The following is a 21026-nucleotide window of genomic DNA, read 5'->3' as shown; positions in this document are numbered from 1 at the left end:
ATCAGGTCCGTACAAAAAAAATCCGTCCAAAATCCATGTTATGTAGCTCTAGTAGCCAAAAGAAAAGAAAAAACCTATACTATCAGTATAAACGATAAATTCAAGAATACCTACTTGCTAATTAAATTGTCCCCTGCCAATGCCAATCAGAACCGCTATTTTGCCGATGTTCGAGGGCACGTGAAAAATTATTAGGTTTTAAATCGCCATAAAGGCCAGTAAATTCAACAAAACAACAAATTATAGCATTACGCCCAAAAAGTTGATTTACTATCACCACATTTAGTCAATTATATCCCCATATGGGTAAAATTCACACGAATTTCAAAAGAACTAAAGCACTCTTCACTTCATGACGGCGGTCTGGGAAAAGGAACGACCGCAGAGGTCAAGCCCGTATTTAAGCAATCACGCACAAAGTGTATTGCCAATCGAAATATATAACAAAATAACTTAACTTTTTTTATAAGTACCATAAAACCTTTTATAAAAAATAAATAACAAAATTTGTGGCCCAAGGAAGTTGGCAATAAAAATATGTGTCACTATGACAATCAATTTCGATTTTGCCTAGACCAGCAACTTCTTGCTATCTTCCAAGAAAACTAATATTTACATTAGATAAAAAGAGACAAAAATTAGATAGGTCAGTCCGAGTAAAATCAACCAGCATATCTGGTATGGTCAAGCCAAAATCAGATATTGTACTATGAACAGTACAACATACACAATAATTGTACATGCCCAATTAATCATTATTCGTTATAAAATAATTAAATAATCAATATGGGATATAATTTAAATTCTAAAATATTTCTTTAGTCCAGAACCGGGTTTTATAAGAGTATAAATAAAATTTCATTAACAACCAGTACAATATGAAGCTGAAATGTACAAAACTAAATGTGTCCTTAAAAAAAAGAATACTGTAATTTGAAATGGCTAGAGAACAGAACTATGGGTTACTTGGGAGGCTATTACAGAGAGGGCATTACTAGTATCAATCATTAATATTTGTAAAATATCTATTTTGAAAATATAACTGTAATCAGTGCTTTAATAAAGAGTATAAAATGCCAATTTTAACCTGTAACACCAAATGGCTTTGTTCTATTCTCTATTTGGTGATTTTCCCTATTACCTTGAGTTTGCCAGCTTCTGATGAGAGATCCACTAAGAGAGCAGTCGCTGTTTTCTAATGCGTGAATCCACTGTCTTAAATTCTTCATAAGATGCATTTAGTGCACTCAAAAACGGACTTACTCCCGTTTGAGAAGAAAACTGATTTCTTTACTTACACAAATGCGTATTTTTATTTTCACAGCTAGACATTTGCCGTTTCGGTCCCAGAACTTCATCGAATAAGATATATTAAGGACGTATAGAACAATAAAATATTAGATAGGCAGCGGCAGTGACTGCATGGCTCTAGTGACTGTGGACTGCGAGGGATTCGTGACGCACATTGCAGGCAGAGAGGAGTGGCAGCATTCCAACAGACCTGCATTACTAAATAGGGGGACCATCTGGTACACAAATGGCTCCAGAATGAATAACAGAGCTGGATCAGGGCTTTGTGGTGGGATCCCACATACCAGTAGGGCATACTCACTGGGGGAGCACGCTACTGTCTTCCGGGCCGAAGTATTCGCTCTATTAAAATGCGGACAGAAAATCCTGAGCTGTGCACACCGCAATACAGTCGTATCAATAGGCTCGGACAGCAGAGCTGCCATTAAAAATTACGGCCGCAGAGGTAAGCTCCAAGCTTGTACTAGAGTGCATAAAAGTCCTGAAAAAACTGGTGCAGGTTGGCTGCAGGGTCCAGCTCATCTGGATACCTGGCCACGCAGGCCATGCAGGTAATGAGGAAGCGGACTCTCTTGCTAGACTGGGATCTGCGAATGTGCTGATGGGGTCGGAACCCATAGTTAGTATCACCAAATGCGTTGCGGTCGCGTCAATGAAGGGTCTGCTGGACAAGTGGACTCACCGAAGATGGACTGAGTCCCCTGGAGGACATGAGACAGGCCAAAGCGCACATAGGTGAGCCCTCTGCCTGTCTCACCAAAAATCTACTACGCCTAAAAAGATGCGAAATTCGTCCAATGACAGGTCTTTTAATCGGTCACTGGCCCTTAAAAATCCATCTCCATACTATGGGTATTGCGGACAACCCGGAATGCAGATGGTGCTGTGAGGAGGATGAAACCGTTGACCATGTAGTCGGGGAGTGCCCAGCACTCACGCGCGATAGGTTCAAATACTTGGGTAACACGTCTTTCAGTGTACCGAGTGACTTTAAGTCCTTCAAACCAGAGAGCCTTATCGGTTTCTCTAAGGCCTTATATAAGCCTTATCGGGCTCTGGTAACCCCCGGTGGGGCATGATGGGTCCATCAGGAGACCTATATGCACAAGTGCCTATTGGCAGCCCACTGTTTCGACAACTCATTCAACTATGTAACAGTTTATTAAAATATTTTTATCATGCACTAAGTAACTTGATATAAAGCATTTTTAAAAAAAATTTATACAACTATATTGTGATAACAAAATTTATTATTAAGTTGATTTATAACTATTTTAAAGCATGCCTAGAAAACAGATAACAGAAAAAGAATCACTTTCCAAGGGTTTTGTAATAAGTTATATTAGGTGAGCAACGATTTTAAAATAAAACAAATTACTTTCGATTTTAGTAATTTCTTTAACAAAGTATAGAAAAGTCTTTAGAGTAGCTGAAAAATAAATAACATTTAAATTTGGTTTACCAGAACCCAAAATATTTATTGATCAAAAACAGACAAAACAATTATTTCTGACAGGCACTGTTGGAGTCAGAATTCCAATATCTTAAGTTTCAATATATTTATTTTAGTCGTTTCTCCAAAAAAGTCTTGAGACTAGTCCATAAACTAATAATTTCTAAATGTTGACTACAACAACCCAAGATATTTATTTGCCAATAACAGAAAAGTTCTTCTGTATCTTACAGGGATAATAAACTATAATATAAATCAATAAAAAAATTCAAATATGATTCCTTCAGTTGTCTCAGAATAATAAAATCATTAAAAAGGTAAAACAATCGTTCAAACCTTCTCTCTTGGTCCCGCTATATTTGACCAAAGCTAGCTGACCTTTGAATTTTACACCTTTAAAGTGTAATCCATCTATTAAGTGTTGCTAAGGTTCGCGAATAAAACCATTATGTTTTAAGCGGATTCTTTATAAAATAAAAATATATATTATATAACTTTTATTAGAGATAAAATAATTATGTTATATTGGGTGCCTTATAAAACTAAACAGATTTATCTAGTGGCGCCACTTTTTAATGGCATTTATTTAGGTTTATTTCCGCCATGCTGGTTTGCACGAATTACTACATATGCAATTTTGAGAAAAGTATACTTGAACAACGATTCAGTTTGCGATATTTCTAGTTTATTTAATGATGGCAAAATTACGCGAAAAAAGGTCATTATTTTAATCCTAATTTTAGGGATTTTTTTTTCTTATTCAAAATCTTTAATATGGCTAATAAGGCGCATCAGATATGAGATGCGAATATGCAGCCCTAAAATAATGTTGCCCTATATAATTATTATCGCCATTTATTATTATTTTTTTACAAAAGAAAAAAAAAATGCAATTAATCTCTATTAGTGTGATAAAATAATCTCGACCCCATATAAATTTTGGCGATTGAAATATTTGTATTTTATAATTAGTAATAAAACAATAATATAAAATTTATAAAATATTTTTTAAATTTCTTTTATTATGGACTAAAATCGACTTTATAATGTTATACAAAACGATTAGACAAGTTGAATGAAATAAGAATATTTTACTAGTGTGGGACTTTTTTCAGCTTATAAACGATATACAATTGCTTATAAAGCTCAAGTTTAAGGACAATTATTTTTTTAAATCTTAGCGTGCTATATGGTAATATCAAGCATATTTGTGCTACTTAAGCAGCGACTGTACTGCCCTATCTTTGGTTTCTATAGGAACTTTCAGCGATTTACTATTGCCTTTTCTTTAAAAATGCATTTGGCATATATTTTAATTTAAGGAATTTTACAATTTGTTTACACTCCGAAGCGTCTTCATGAACTCCATATTCTTCATAAGCAAATTTATCCTATGAGAAGTACATCTAACACACTGAATGAATACCTAGGTATCCTATCTTCAATTTAGCTCAAGCAACTCTAATATTAGCCGCATTTGGTGTGACACAAGACCCCTCACCAGATTTTTTTTTTTTATAGTAAACACAAGCACAAGAGGAAAGTCCTATGTCATTCTTGGAGTGGTGCTTGCGCGAAGATATTTGTGGGAATCAAACAAGTAGACTATTTTTTGGTTCGTCCAGTTGTTCACCCACCGCTATGTATTAAGTTAAATAGTTGCCTCGTGGAGGTCGAACAGGGTCTCGGGTTTAATGGATTCTACAGAGATTTTAAGTCTGCCAATTTTCAAGAGATTGTAGTGTTCTTGGATCAGTTCGACTGAGATTTTTTATTTTTGAATAAGCCTCTTGAAGCAATGCTGAATATTTTTTATAAAATTATCTTTATTGCAATTTATATATTTGTACCTCTAAAAAAAAACTCGGCTAGAAAATTACCAGTGTGGTTTTCAATTGAACTTAAAAATCGTATTATCGAGAAGAAAAAAATGCACAAAAAATATAAACAAGAACGACCATCTGCAGATTATCGGGAGTTTTCTAGATTGAAACAGCTATGCAAGGATCTGACACAGTTACATACACTATATTTACTGCACTGAAGCAGCTATTGGCTCAAACATAAAGAAATTTTGGTTATTTGTTAATCATAAAGGAAAAAATAGTTTTTTTTTTCAAATACATTGAGATACTTGGACGGGACAAGTTGTTCTGGAGAGGAGATTGCTAGCATGTTTGCAGATTATTTTTCTACAGTATACTCACACAATAGTATTAACGTCCCCACTCATTATTCAGAGTAATGAGTATCGGATGCAGATAATTCTGCATCCGATACCCATATCCCTCACGTTTTCATAAGAATATCTTATATATTTACTAAATTCTCATCCTTTAATAATAACAAGGGTTCTGGACCAGACGGTGTGCCTACTTTATTCCTAAAAAAATGTAGCTTTAATGTCTCCAGACCCTTATACCACATATTCAATCTGTCTTTTCGAACTGGAATGTTCTCAGACTACTGGAAAGAGAATTTCCTAAAGCCTATTCATAAGTCGGGCGACAAAACCAGTGCTACCAACTATCGTCCTGTCACTATACTCAGTGCAGTTCCCAAAGTTTTTGAAAGCTTAGTATGTGACATCATCACCCCCCTTCTTGAACTTCTACTAACTGATCAGCAGTTTGGTTTTAGACCACGCAAATCTACGCCGCTGAACCTTCTTACTCAGGTGGACTTTTTGTTGGATAACTTGGAGAAGGGAAATCAAGTGGGTACAATATACACAGATTTCTCCAAGGCATTCGACAAGGTACCTCACAATATTTTGTCGCATAAACTAAAAATGGTTGGTATTGATGAACCTTTATTATCCTGGTTCAAGAGCTACGTATTTATCTGTAGACTGTATTGTTAAAATTGGTAATTTTCTTTCTAAAACTATTTAGGTTCCATCTAAAGTGCCTCAAGGCTCTTATCTTGGGCCACATCTTTTTAATATTTTTATCAATGATATAGATGAATGCTTCACTAGCTGCCTATTTTTATTGTTTGCCGATGATCTGAAATTGAGTTGTATAATTGAGTCCCCTGATGATTGTGACAAATTACAATATGATCTAAATAATTTGGTAGTTTGGTGTGAAGGAAATGGTATGGAACCTAATCCAGCTAAATGTAAAATAATGACCTTTTGTGGTTCTAGAAATACTATTAATTTTGACTACACGATCGGTCGCTATACCCTTGAAAGAGCTCTTCTTTTTAAGGATTTGGGTGTCATTTTCGATAAAAGTTCACTATTTTCTCATCACTTAGGTAGTGCTATCAATAAAGCTTTCCGCATGCTCGGTTTTGTTAGGAGATGTATTCAAGACTTCACAAGTATTGCCGCTTTGAGAACACTCTACTGTGCCCTGGTTCGTCGTAATTTGGAGTATGCCTCCTGTATGTGGTCTCCTTTCTATGGGGTACATATTGATGCTTTTCAAGTAATTGAACATAAATTTTTAAAACAAATTTCATATATCAATATCTTAGATAATTACAATGATGCAGATATATTTGATATGTTACATATGACTTCCATCGCTATCCGCCATAAGAGGAGGGATCTTATTACTTTTTACAATATCCTACATGGAAAATCTGGAGCTTTAGAGCTACTTCAAAAAATCAATATTCATGCTCCACTAACAATAACTAGAGCCACTGATAGCTTTCATTACCCAATCCACCGTAGTAACTATGGTCTTAATAACTTCCTTACTAAAACAATGAGATTAGCAAACCAACATCATGACATTGACCTTTTTGAAACTTATAACAAATTCCTGCGTCAAGTTTTAGTAAGCTTAGGTTAGATATTATTAATTATTATTACTTAATGATTTTCTGTATTTATGTATACAGGGTGTTTCAGAACTATGGGATCAAACTTCTGGGGGTTGTTCAGTGCAACAGAAGAATCCATTTGGGTATAGGAACCCAGGTCCGGAAATGCGTCACTACGCCACTACGGCCCTAAGACGCGTTAAAATTTATAAAAAACATTAATTACCTAAATAGGATCTGCTGCATATATTTTTACCTTTTGTACATGATACCATAACAACAATTGTTTAAAATCAACGCTTATCAATGTCAATTCTCAATATCATGTTTAAAAATTTTATATAAATCAAGAATTGGCAGATATGCATTTGGCATACGGAGCAACAAACTGCAATGCACGAGCAGCATCGCGGTTGTATCATGAACGTTATCCCGATCGACAGCATCCTGGATACAAAGAATATGAATACGAGTAACGCTTCTGTCTGGCGGGTACTACACGAGCAACAACTCCATCCTTACCACTTCCAGAAAGTTCAAGGTATGACTGCAGCCGATTATCATCCTAGAGTTCAATTTTGTCGATGACTTCTGGATCACATCATTGCATTTTTTTAAGAACCAAATTTTTTACGATATGTTTTGTGGACCGATGAAGCCTCTTTCACAAGAGACGGTATTTTTAATAGTAAGAATAGCCATGTTTGGGGCCAAGAAAATCCTTATGCAATTTTTCCAAGAAAAAATCAGAATCGTTGGTCTGTCAACGTATGGGCAAAGTTTACTGAATAAAATACAAGTTGCTCCACTCGGCTCCACGCGCCGAATTACCTATTCACTGCCCCTCACTTCATTTGCCGGGCGACGCTCCTACAATCGAATCTGTTGGGTTACACAGTGAGTAGAGTTTAAATCGTTTTGAAGTGCGAGCGTTTTATTACTAGTTGTACCGGGTGGACTCAGTGGACTGGCAAATTATTATAATCTATTATATTAAAATGTCGACTTATTGTTCGGTAGACAGTTGTTTTTTCAAAGCGTGGAAGTGGTTTTTTAGATGTCCGAAAAATGAAAATAGGTAAGTACATTGGAATTAGTTGTTTATTAAATTCATGATTGCATTCCTAGTTACTTTATGACCTGGTTCCTGTTTCTTTTTTTAAATTAATATAAAAAATGGATTATAGGTGCCAACTCTGGAAAGGTATTTTGGGATTTACTGGCGAACATAGATATGCCGATCTTACTCCGGAACAATGTTATAAAAGGGTTAATATCTGTAGCTTGTATTTTGCGGAGAGCAGTTTTATGTCCCCTTCAAATCAACGTCTTAGACCCGACGCAATTCCTACATTGTTCCTGACCAGAGCATCGACAAGTATGTTTTATGTTTTCTTCTAATTTGTGCACTTATAATGGCAATATGTATTATAGAAGGTACCTTTTAATATTTGCAATTTTTTGGTGTATAGGGAAATCAGAATTATTTACAAATTTACGTACTATTTTTCCAGGCACAGATAATTCTAACATCATTGCAAGTCACACATTAAAGAAGGAATTCAGGGACGCTTCTGTGCAAACTGACACTCCGATGTAGGTTAATGTTTCTGTCCAGACGGATGTATGTAATAATACAGGTAAGTGAAAGAATCGGCACTGTGAACTTTTTTATAATATGCAAAACAATTACACTTGCACTATACTCAAATGTTTTACTTAAAATACAATAAAAATTAAGAAAAACCTAGTAATTTAATAATGAATACGACGCTACCCCTATAATAGTTTTTTAGCTCCTGAGTAAAAAAATCTATATTTTTTGTTAGATCTTATTATTTCACTTTGGGTAAAGTTCAATAAATTTCAAAAAACATTACCTTAAATTTTTTAAAATTATTTTAATCTTGTTGTTGAGTTAAATTTTAATGTTGTATTAGAACAGGTATCGTATATCTAAAATAAATTTTACTTTCAAGATAAGTTCTGTCAAACGTCAATGAAGATTTCGGCAATGACTCCAAGATAAATTCAATTAAGAATAGAAATTAAAACTCTGGAAAAGGAAGGCTCTCACGCAAAAAGATCCCTGGAAGTAGGAGTTATTTTGGACGATGTTCAAAAATTCCTAGATGACAAAAATATTACGGTTAATTAATTATGTAATGACATTTTTCGCCTCTATTTAAAATTGCACAAGAGCGACGAAAACAACACGTATAGATATAGAAAATTATTTGTACACTACACAATCCTTTCTCCATCCTTTTCTCTCTCACTACTAATTTTAAAACAATAAAATTCCACATTATTGGGCTGGTTATGAATGAAACATTACGTTTATTACTTATAATGTCTTTGGTAATGCTATTATTAGTCTGACAAAATAACAAAAACGTCAAAAAGTGTAGTAATCAATCATTTAAAATTCAAACATGTCATTACTTAGTAGTTATGTCTATCTTTAGTTGTTAAGTTTAGTAACAGTAATATATGCATTTTTTCACACAAACTTTTGACTTTGATTTAAAAATAAATCCTTATGAAATCAGTCGTACCAAAACAACCTTTAATAAGATACCTAAGTACCTAATTATTAACAAAAAAATTTAACCATTTAGTTCTTGAATTAGGTAAACTTTGATAATGTAATATTTATTTATTTTGGTGGTTATAAAAACAAATAATTTATAGTATTATCAATTTACATATTTTTCCCAAGTAGGTACATTAAATAATAGTTTTATTCCAGATAATAAAGTTATTATAAAATCGTGCTCCGTCTTCCCCTACAGTTCGAATTAGACGAAACTCGTAAAATAATAGGTATCTTTTACCAGAATTCCCCTTTACATTTTTTGCCAGTTCCCCGTCGGCGAGGAGCTCGGCGGCCTGCCTTTGAGATCGAAAGATAAAAGGTTTTTCGCCGAGTGAAGAAACTTGTATTTTATTCAGTAAACTCTGGTATGGGCAGGCATTGTTGATGATTATTTAATTGGGCCATACCTTCAACCGGAACGGTTAACAGGACCTATTTATCTGCGTTTCTTGGAGGAAGTTCTCCCAGAACTCCTTGAAAATGTTCCACTAAACGTTAGATTTTGCTGTACAAGTACGCGAGTATTTGGCTCAGCGATTTGGGCACCGTTGGATTGCCAGAGGTGGAGCAGTTTCTTGGCCTCCTAGGTCTCCGATTTAATGTCGCTCAATTTTTTCTTGTGGGGACATGTAAAGTCTTTAGTCTACGAAACTCCAGTAGAATCAGAGCTAGACTTAATTGGACGAATAACAGCAGCATTTGAAATAATTCAAAACGAGGATCAAATTTTTAGTGTAGTCCGACGACATCATGTGCGGCGTTTAAATCGGTGTATTGAGGTTGGAGGAAGACATTTTGAACAATTATTGTGATGGTATCATATACAAAAGGTAAAAATAAATGCATCAGATCCTATTTAGGTAATTAATATTTTTTTAGGGCCGTAGTGGCGTAGTGACACATTTCCGGACATGGGTTTCTATACTCAAATGGATTCTACTGTTGCACTGAACAATCCCTAGAAGTTTGATCCCATAGTTCTGAAACACCCTGTATAACCTATATGAAGCGTATAAAAGCAAAACCAGACATTTGACATTTTCCAAAAAAATTAGTTAAAGATGGATTTTATATAGAAAAGTTGTTGACAATATGATTTTGTCACCATCAGGTGCATAAGTAGACATTTTAAAGCCCTTATTCATGATTTAAATCTAGCATTAGATGCAAAATAGCCAATCAAAGCGTGACTTTGTCTAGTCACGTGAACCTGCAAGCAGCGTGGCGCCATTATTTTTCTAAATTAATCAGTTTGAGGTAAAACGTGGTACCAAGAGTATAATAAAATAATTTTTTAGGATTTTTCAAGCGAAAGAAAATTATTTAGTAAAAAAAGTACATGACGACGTGGATAGTGACATTACTATTGAGCCTAGTCCAGTAGGCAAGGGTCGAAAAAGACTGGTTAATAAGCAGGAATGGAAAAGACAAAAAGCCAAAATAAAAAGGTATGTTTACTTAAGAATTTTTTATTAATTGTGCATTCTATAGCGATAATTTTCGTTTTTAGATATTCACGAAACCGCCTTCCTGAATTTCCCACGTGTGGTCATAAAACAGAAAAGCTTTAATGCTTAGAACATTGAAAGGCTAGCAGTAGCATGCCGTGGACCTTTGGGCAGGTTTGTTTGCTTGCAACATCTCTGATGCAATGATGCCAAATGCTCATAGAGAAATGGCAAAAATCACTTTATAATATCATAAAAATTTTCAGTTGTTTCCGAAGGCTCAAAACAATAGTACTGCTCCCCTTTAATAAAATATCAAGCATTTTTTTAAAATAAATTTGATAAGATAATCTATATCGAAGTCAATATACGTTAAATAAATGAAAATAAAGTACGAAGCAAGGAGAAAACGGTAATGGCATCGCAACGCCGCTCGATCGCATTGTTGATGCCACCGATACAAGCACTCTCTACCAGTGACGTCGTCAACAAATATTTACCTGATAAATTTTTGTTAATTATTATAGAGTTTGAGTATAAGTAATATTACCATTTACGAGCTATTTATGTGTTTTTTTAACGGACTTCGTTAGAGGAAGGTCCTAATAAAAGGCAGCATTTTTGTCAAAGCATTTTTATGGAAATTAAATATTTTATTAATATAATATTATAGATTTCTTAATAAATCATGTTTTAAGACACAAATTTTTATTATTTTGCATAATTTTATTGGACAAAACTCAGTTTTCCATCACTTACTTTATATCACATAATATATACTTCTATGGTGCTGACTTTTTTAAAGGGACAGTATTGCTTCAGGGGAAAGAGTTAAAACTACAAGGATGTTCAAATTGTGAAGGAGTTGCAGGTTTTTTATAGGTTATAAGATTTTTATTGAGTATTTAGCCTGTACAATGGTTTTGAGACATTTAACAGTGACCTATCTAATACCAATTATTATATCATATTAATTTATACTAAAAAACAAAGCTTACCTAAGAATAACGACTATGTACAATAGATTATATTAGATAGTTTATTAGTAGTAATATATAAACAAGTCTTTTACAAGTGAAATAAAATATGTAGTATGTTGGGCTTTTTCGAAAATCATGTTATTATTTCTTAAGTATTTTAATAATGATTTGAGAAATCTAATTCAATTTCTTTGGCGCAAATTTGTTTGTTGCAATCTTCGAATTTTTATTTTTTGTTCTTTATTTTTTTTTCCATAATTTGGTGACAAGTGATTTAGCTTTTGAAAAGGCCGAATCATCAGTGTTTAGGTACTTAGGATATCATTTTGATTTTACCCTAGAATAATATACATAAATATAATTATAGTATTACCAAAATTAAAAAGAAAAAATTTAAAAAATGTATTATGATAATCTAATTGATCAATAAAAGGTATGGTATTATAAAGAATCTTTGTAATATCATACATTTGATTAATTGCATTTAATTAAACAAATATAACACAATAAAATACTATATCACTTTTAAATAAGATATATAGAATAGGATGATACATGGCATAAAACTGGTAGTCTATTTTGAGTGTATTTTTACCTTTTCCTTGGCAGAGTCAGGGAATGTGTAGCAGTTAAACAAAAACGGCTTGGATGAGAAATAGTAATTGTTGACCTAGACCCCACAGTAACTATTAATCTCAGATGCAGTTATTGTTGATGATGAATGATCAGATCTGTAATAATACAAAATTTGGTGTATCAAGAATATTAATCTATTTTAATTATCCATACTTGTCTATATTAGCTTTACTGTTTATGCTATATACCATTTTGGAAGCTAAAGAAGTTTTTGCACTCTTCAGAAAAACTACCCCTGCAGCTTTGAAGGGTAAATCACTTGGTAAATTAACTGAATTATCGGCTGCTGTGTTTTTAACCAGTGCATCAGAAATCCTAGTAAAAAAATAGTTTTACACACATACCTAATTTAATAAGTATTAGGTATAAATAAAGCTTATATGAGTAACACTAATACTTTTTGTGACGATTTTTTGTGAGATTTAAAAAACAATTACCTTTGAGGTAGAACTGATTTTTTTAATAGTCTGGCTACTGATAATATTATTGTCCTTATATAAGAAATCACTTCTAAGGATGTGATCTAAACAAACAAATATGTTCTTTTTAATTGTGCTGATTTCCATTAATGAAATCCATTGTTCCCTTTGGGCATATATTAGGCAATCTATAATAAGTATTTGATATTTAATCAAAAAGCAAAAAAAATTACAGTAATAAATTAATATGTGGTGCCAATTACTATATGTATTATTGTAAGTTGCAATATGGTAAAACAAACAAAAAATTATCGATCAAATTTTAGGGAAAGACAAAATTAACTTTATACATAGATATCAATATCTAAATAAATTTCAAAATTCTTTAAAGGCAATAAAAAATTAGTAATTTTATCTATCTACCTAATGTCTATATTAAAAAAACATAACTATATAAAGATAGGAACATTTAAAAATATAAATATTTTAGTATTTTACGCACACTTTCACATTCAAGTTGTCATTAGGTTTATATCTATAAGATCCCCTATTCTACGTTTATGATGATGGTAACCCTATGATGTGATGTTATGAAAGTATCGGTACTTACTTGTGAGAAGATCGGCTGGAATCACCTTTTTATTATGATGCGGCACAAACCACACAAGTTTTTGCCATCCTAGCAATTTAAAAAACACTAAAATGTGGCCTTTTTCCTTTTTAAACCAAAAATGAATGAAAATACACGAATCCCGAAAATAAACAAAGAGGCCGTTTGACAGATGACACTACGCGTATGGCTCAGGCGCTAAAGCTCCGGTGTTGTCGCTTCAAATTTTTTAGAAGCAGTTTTAGGGATAAGAATGTTAATAATTTTGTTTTTTTCTTGCTTAAGGATATTATATTTATTCTTAAAATAGGTTAATTGTAGTATTTATACTTTTTATTTTAAATTTTCCTATAAAATACAACATAAATAAGTTAAATTAACGTTATAATGGTTGTTAAAATATAGCTAAAAATTTCCTCCGTTGGAAATTTGCGTCGACTTGACAACAGAGAATCGGCAAATATGTTTGTAAACAAAACACTCCCCTTGCCCCTGTGCACATGTTGGACTCAAACAAAGTTGTTGTTTACTATTTCTAGCCTTTCAATGTTCTAAGCTTTAATGTTTGTCGCTTACTATGACCGAAATAAGAAAATTTTATGAAAAGTTTTATCATCAGGCATCCAAATCATATTAAAATCTGTTTATATTGAAACACTACGGAACGAATAAATTAAAAAGACCTGGTACCAAAATTAAAGAAAATGTTCGAAACAAACCAATGACAGTCAGTGTGCAGTACAAAATTATCACTCGAAAAGGACAAATTTCTGTTTGTAAAAAGACATTTGTGGCTATACTGGGTGTTGGAAAAAATCTCATTGAAAGAATAGTGAAACAATATCACGAGACAGGTGTTTTGCCAGTTGAAAGAAGGGGAGGAGACCGTGTTTCAAACAAATCAGCCCATCAAAAACAGGCCGTGCAGCATTTTATTGAAACCATAACTTGTTGTGAGACTCAGTACGCGAGGAATAAAACAGTTATTAGAAGATACTTACCTTGTGAACTGAACATAGTGAAATTGTGGAAGATGTATAATTCAAAAGTGAACGAACAGTTAAAAGTCAAACAGTGTTTTTTCAGGCATATTTTTGTACGAAAGTACAACATTGGCTTTGGATCACCAAAAGTTGATGTTTGTTGTCTACAATTTTGTTTTGTCTACTAATTTGTCTACAAAAAAGTCTTGTTTTTTGTCTACTAATTTGTCTACAATGTCTACAATTTTCGAAGAAAATTTAAAAAATCACCGATCCACACTAAAAGGTAAAGGCAATAACAAACCAGCGCGTATACAAACTACGCAGCAAAGCATTTTATAACTTTCTAAGAAATACAAATCCCAGAATTGCAATATTTTCGTTTCACTGCCAAAAAAATTTACCGCTGCCGAAAATTCCAGACCAAGCTTGTTATATTAGTATGCAGATAAACCTCTATAATTTTACTGTAGTAAGTCCAGTCTTAACCCTCAAACAGTAAAATCATTCATATGGACAGAGAATGATCGTCAAAGAAGCTCCAATGAGATAGTTTCCGCCGTTTTCAACACTCTTAAACATTTCAGTTTTAATCAAGAGATCGAGCAAGTACGTTTAGTAGCCGATGGTTGTGGGGGGCAAAATAAGAATACCACAATGGTTGTGATGATTCAATACTGGCTGCAATGCTGTTCTCCCCCCAATGTAAAATGTGTAGAACTTATATTTCCTATTGTTGGTCATTCTTTTCTCCCCCCTGACCGAGTATTTGCTCAAATTGAAAGAAAGGTGAAAAAATGTTCCACTATTATTGATCCAGAAACCTACATCAATATTATAAAAGAATATTCCACAGTGTTAAAGATGGGAGAAGATTACTCAGTTTTTGACTGGAACACTGAAGTACAAAAAGTGGTTAAAACTCCTGCAACCTGGCATTTTCGGTTTCAGCCATCGAAAAGACTAATATTTTAAAAAAACAGTAATGGGTTAGTTTTAGTAAAAGGTGAACCATTTTATAAAAATAATATTTCTGATGCCAAGAGTCTTTGTAACAGGGGAAAGAATATCTCTCAAATTAATTTGCAACAATTAAGGGTAGGCAGAAGCTTAAAACCTGATAAAATCAAAAGCATATCTGCTTTATTAGCTAAGCACTATGAGGAAGATAGGGCGACTGACGAATACCTTAATTTTTTCAAACAGGCATTTGATTTTGAAAATGATGAATGAATTGATGATGTAGATCATTTAGAGGACCCTGAAGAGGAGATTATCTCTGATAATGAGGATAAAGATTTAAGAATTTAATTTTTGTTATTTTGATTATTAAAGACATTAACTTTAAAGTTCATTTTTGTTTTATTGCAAAGGCTTATTATTTTTTGACACCATAGAATTTTTTTTATTATAATTTTTATAATAATAAAGAAACTTTTTTTTAAATTTATTCTCTATTCTCATTAGGAAAATATTCACATCAGTTATAAAAAAATAAGATGCAAAAGCAGATATTTGCTGGTCTAAGGTGCAAAACCAGACATATCCATTTTTTTTTATCAAGATATCTTTTTACTGATAAGCTATATATTTATAAGTGATACAATATTATTAGCTATCAAAATTTCAAATATTTTGTTCAAAACCGTTCAAACCAAAATTAATTAGGTAAGAATTATGATTTTGGCAGGTTTTTCTCGTTTTACTCAAAATGGCTTATATGTCAAATGTCTGGTTTTGCTTTTATATGCTTCATATTATGTATTACTGTTGTGAATTTCAAAGTTTAACAGAATTGTAACTGGGCTTTGTCCGTTTCCAAATAAATAATCGGGGTGTTCTTGCTCAGAAATATTTCAGTTATTATGCTTTTGGTAGTGAAGAAATCGATCTCCTTTACTTGTTTGAAGTATGTAGTAAATACTCCACGCATTTCTAATGTTTAAGTAATCAGTTTGTGATTTTACTTGCATCCAGATATGTGGTCAATATACTGTTCTTTACTTGAAGCACTAAATGTTAGATCGAATTCGAAAAGGTTGATATTCCGGTAAAATTCTCGGTCAATTTACCTCCCACAATATTAGTGAAATGTAAATCTTGTTAGTATTATAATTTTCATGCAAAAATTTAATTTTATCTTTAGAGATTTTGTCGCCATAGATATAATAATAATTCGTCGAGATCGATGATTTAGATTTAGTACTAATACGAATCTTTAAGTTGGTATCATTCGTATTATTAGAATTTTAGTTGGTACGAATTTCGACTGTTTATATATAAATGTTTTTTTGTTCTCAATTTCATCACTACAAATAATAATGCAATAATACAATCTGACAATTCTACGCCACTGCAAATCATCCAAGATCATAACTTACGATTTCAGCTGTTGTCGTCATCATCGTGTTGGTGACATTTGCACCCCGCGGACTTCCGAAAAAGGGAAAGGGGGAGGGCTTCTAAAACCGCCCCCATATTACCCCGAGTTCCCTGCCTTCCGTGGTAATCTATGGCACGCTTCGGGGTACAACTCCGCCGTAGTACACCGGATATTGGGTGTTAGACATGGACGCAAATTATGGCCGAAAGGAGCGCTTATCTTTAATAACGTGCCTAAGCTGTATAATTAGAATCGGGGAGAGAAAAAGAAATAGAGCCATGATGAGTCAACAATCATTTTTTTTTAATTATCCCTTGTATACCTGACCTTAATTTTAAAACATTGTCATCTAACTGTCATGTGCGATCTATCAACCCAACTACAAACGCTATGTTGACAGTTTCTAAATTTTCTAAACCATGTCTGAAAACCATCCAAATGTAAAACTAACTAGCGACCAGACCATCAACGTACCAAAATCGACACCGGATAAGAGGAAGCTGACCCTGAGCCAGTCGGAAAACACCCTGGACTTACAGAAAAGTATCATCAAGCACAAACTGCTCGGAAAAGTCAAATCTTGGAGTTCCAAAGAGCACCACGCCAAGGAAAAAGTTTTAAGTATCGAACTGGATTTGGCGAGATCCCTAAGTAAATTGGACGTAGTGGATTCTAACAACGATAATATTAGCACGAATTTGTTGAGGGCGCGTGATAGTCTGGATAGCTTCTTAAAGGATGAGCAAAATATGCCGAAACCCTATTTAGAAAAATCGATTTTACATCCGAAATCAAAAAGCACTCCGAATTCACCGAAATCTTCGCCACAACTCGGTGGTAATCTGAGAGCGTCAACTTCCAAGGCACCATTTTGGATCCAACCGGGTAAAAAGAACAGAAAAGACATTAAGAAGAACGGTAAAATCAAGAATATGGATCCTACCAGGAACGAGGCGTCTGCAAATCCTGCCGAAGGAAAACAAGTTTCCAAAAGTAATGCTGAAGCAGCTGAAGAGGCTTCCCTTATGGAAGAAGAGGGTGTCAATAAATTTGCTTACAATTACAATTTTGCTAAGAATAGTAAATCGGTGGTGTTCACTAATGAAGTTTTGGTGGTTTATTTCAACAATGAAGACGTGGTTGGGGAGGAAAAGGAGCCCTTGAAGAAAGAGTTGGAACAGCAAACGAGAAACAAGGAGATGCGACGGGTACATTTAACCAAAACGCAAGAGAAATATAATCTGTGTCTCTTTTAAAAATTTGTCCGGTGTGAGGATTATTTGTACAAGTGTTTGTCATGTTTATACACATTTTATTACAAAATTTATACATTTGTATACATAAAGATTTTCTTTTTTAAAATAATATTTAAGTTATTTTTACTCTTTAAGTCCTGAATCAAAATGTATGGGATGCTTCAAATTCAATGAAAGCATGGAAGAAAAATGGAACCCAATAAAAGACCGATATACTCTATCATTGCCAGAAGTTATAGAGCTCTTAATTTTCGTTTTGCAAAATAATAGTTTCAGTGTTAGTGGTCACTTGTACCAATAAGTTTCTAGATTAGGTATGAGTAGTTATTTATCACCTATTTGCTCCGACATCATTATGAGTGAACTTTATGAAACATGCAACTTACGATTTAAATAGAGTCTTTTAACTTAATCCTGATTTTTGAAATTTTATTAGTCATAATAAAATGCCATGATACGTATTAGAACTAATTAAAACATAATAAAAAGAGATTGGTACCAAAGGCAACATTCTCAGAAAGATCTAGAAAAGATCTGTCACTGCAACTCTAATCGCTCTTTCTACAAAAAAAATTATTATGACAAAAAATTTAAAAACTAGAGCACTAAAATTATCTCATATCGACTATTACAAAAGGAATCTTCTTAAAACTAAAAACTTTCTTTTAAATAATGACCATTTACATAAATCAATTAAAAAAATATTGCTTAAAACTAATCAAAAAGCTCAAAAATAATTCAAAAGAGTTAAAATAAATTTGTTTAAAATACCCTAATTTCTTTAAAAAGATTACAAGAGAACTTAATGACTGATAATATTAATATTGCTTTAAAGAAGGAAAACACTACCAAACGGTTCTTTTTGAAATTAAAACCAAAGACATCAAAGAAAAACCCAAGAAAATAATGTATTCTTCAAACTTCTATGTGATGCGATCGTGTTTCGATCGGTTAAATGTCAAGATATTTAAACATCATCTGTACTTATATATCTGTAGTTTTTGTCATAGCTAGAAAGAATTTCTTTACTTCCTAAGTCCAATATGAGGATAATTTACATGAAAAACTGTGCATAACTTAAATGTAGTCGGTGGTCATTTTCTTATATTTTTTCCAGATGTTTCATCTGGAATATTTTATCTTATAAACTATTTGAGGTAGAATATTCAATTTTTTATTAGGATATTTTATCTTGATACGGTGCATACAGGGTGTTCCAGCGAAAACGAAACAGAGGTATTTTTGGTATGAAAAAAAATTTTTTTTACAAAACTCTCGAACACGTCGATTTTATTTTCGAGGGGGACAACTTTTCCTTACCAAGGCACCCTCATACCAGTAACCCTCTTCGAGGGGGTGGGATCACACCTAAAATCTTAAATAGAAAGAAGGGTCGTGTGATACCTTATTTTAAAGGTCTTTTAATTCTGAATATAACTACCAAATTTGAAGTGGCTAAAATTTTTTATCCGGATATGACAGCTTGTCAAAATTGTAGAAACAGCGAAAATAAAAAAGGTATTTTGAACTCTGTTTTGGATAATATTTTTAAAAGAATAAGGAAGTCCTAATTTCAAAGAGGTCACTTATTAATTAAGAGGCCACCCTAATACCTGGAACCCTTTACGAGGGGTTGAAAGCACCCCTTAAATCTTAAATAGAAAAAGGGGTCGTGTCATTCCTTATTTTGAAGGCCTTTTTACTCTGAATTTAAATGGTGACTTCTGAGTGACTGATGGATATCTTGTGGATATAAAAATAGCAAGAAATACAATCTTTACTGCCAGTAAAAGTGGAGAGATAAGAAATACCTACCCTTTTCCTTTTGTGTCTTTTAAATAAAACAAGTTTATTTAAATTACGTCAATTTATTAAATGTTCAAATTATGCCCCGCCTACTTCCATGCAGGAATACAGGCTCAAAACGATGCCTGACGTTTTGTAGAACTCCAGGTCTTATCATCTGACACTCATTTATAATTCTCTGGCGTAAGTCTTCTAGGGTGTCTGGTTGGGTAGCGTAAACTTTTGTTTTTAAATGCCCCCATAAAAAAAATCTAATGGGATTAAATCGGGTGACCTAGCTGGCCATTCCATAAAAGGTCCTCTCCTTCCAATCCAACGATCAGGAAATATCTCATTAAGATATTGCCCCACACCAGCAGCATAATGTGGAGGCGCTCCGTCTTGTTGGAAAACGACTTGATTATCATCAGAATGATTTCCGCCTTCCATTATTTCTACTATTCTTGGATATATGGCATTTTCCAAGAGATCTCGGTACATTTCTCCATTCAAATTTCCGGGCAGAAAAAACGGACCAACAATGGAGCCGCCCAAGATTCCCGCCCAAACATTTAACTTCTCAGGGAACTGGGTATGAACTTCACGAAACTGGCCTGGATTTGCATTTGACCAGTAGCGGCAGTTATGACGATTTACGTTGCCATTAAGAAAAAAAGTACATTCATCTGAAAAGCAAATGTTGTAAATAAGACGCGGATTAACAGTTATCATATCACTAAGCGATTCACAAAATTGCACTCGTCTGTCAAAATCGTCCTCATTCAGTTCTTGAACCAGATGAATTTTATAAGCATGGAATTTATTATGCTTAAGTATACTATGAACACTACTTTTGCTTACTCCTGTACTCGTCGCCAATTTTCTGACACTTATTCCTGGCTCGGCATGAAGTTGACCTAGGACAGTTATTTGCATTGCTTCATTGACAACAACAGCATTTTGAACCTCACGCTTTTTATTTAAGACACTGCCAGATTCCCTAAATTTAGCAACTATTTCTAGAACGTATTTTCTGTTGGCTCGTTTTTCTGGATGAAGGTCATTGAATTCTTGTACCGTTCTATTGGCACAATTGTTATGCCGAAAGAAAAACTCTATCATCTCAACCCTCTCTGCAGTAGAATAAACCATTGCTAACAGTGTTTCAACACGTAAAAGACTGGGTAATAATTTAAAACTATATAAATGCTGCTTTATGAAAAAAGTACCAATGATATTTAGCAAGCTAAATAAATTCTTCAGATACTTGTGTTCGCATTTTATTTAGTATTTTGTTTTTATTTATGATATGCTGATAAGGTGTAATAACAATAATATTAACAATACTAATAAATTTTTAATCATGTTTTAATTATCCAATAA

At 33.2% G+C, this 21026-nt stretch overlaps 1 protein-coding gene and 1 pseudogene across 1 annotated transcript; both read left to right on the top strand.

Annotated features, from left to right (window-relative positions):
* Positions 1-13813: 13813 nt before the first annotated feature.
* LOC126744680 (uncharacterized) lies at positions 13814-15601 on the top strand (annotated as a pseudogene).
* Positions 15602-16962: 1361 nt separating this feature from the next.
* Positions 16963-17969, top strand: LOC126742425 (uncharacterized). The gene has a single exon (XM_050449081.1). The coding sequence runs from the start codon at positions 17022-17024 to the stop codon at positions 17856-17858; it is 837 nt and encodes a 278-aa protein (XP_050305038.1). The 5' UTR covers positions 16963-17021; the 3' UTR covers positions 17859-17969.
* The last annotated feature ends 3057 nt before the right edge of the window (positions 17970-21026 follow it).

Source organism: Anthonomus grandis, chromosome 1, assembly GCF_022605725.1.
Source record: "Anthonomus grandis grandis chromosome 1, icAntGran1.3, whole genome shotgun sequence".
NCBI classification, from domain to species: domain Eukaryota; kingdom Metazoa; phylum Arthropoda; class Insecta; order Coleoptera; family Curculionidae; genus Anthonomus; species Anthonomus grandis.
The sequence above is the reverse complement of the archived record's forward strand: the minus strand, read 5'-3'. Positions and strand labels throughout refer to the sequence as shown.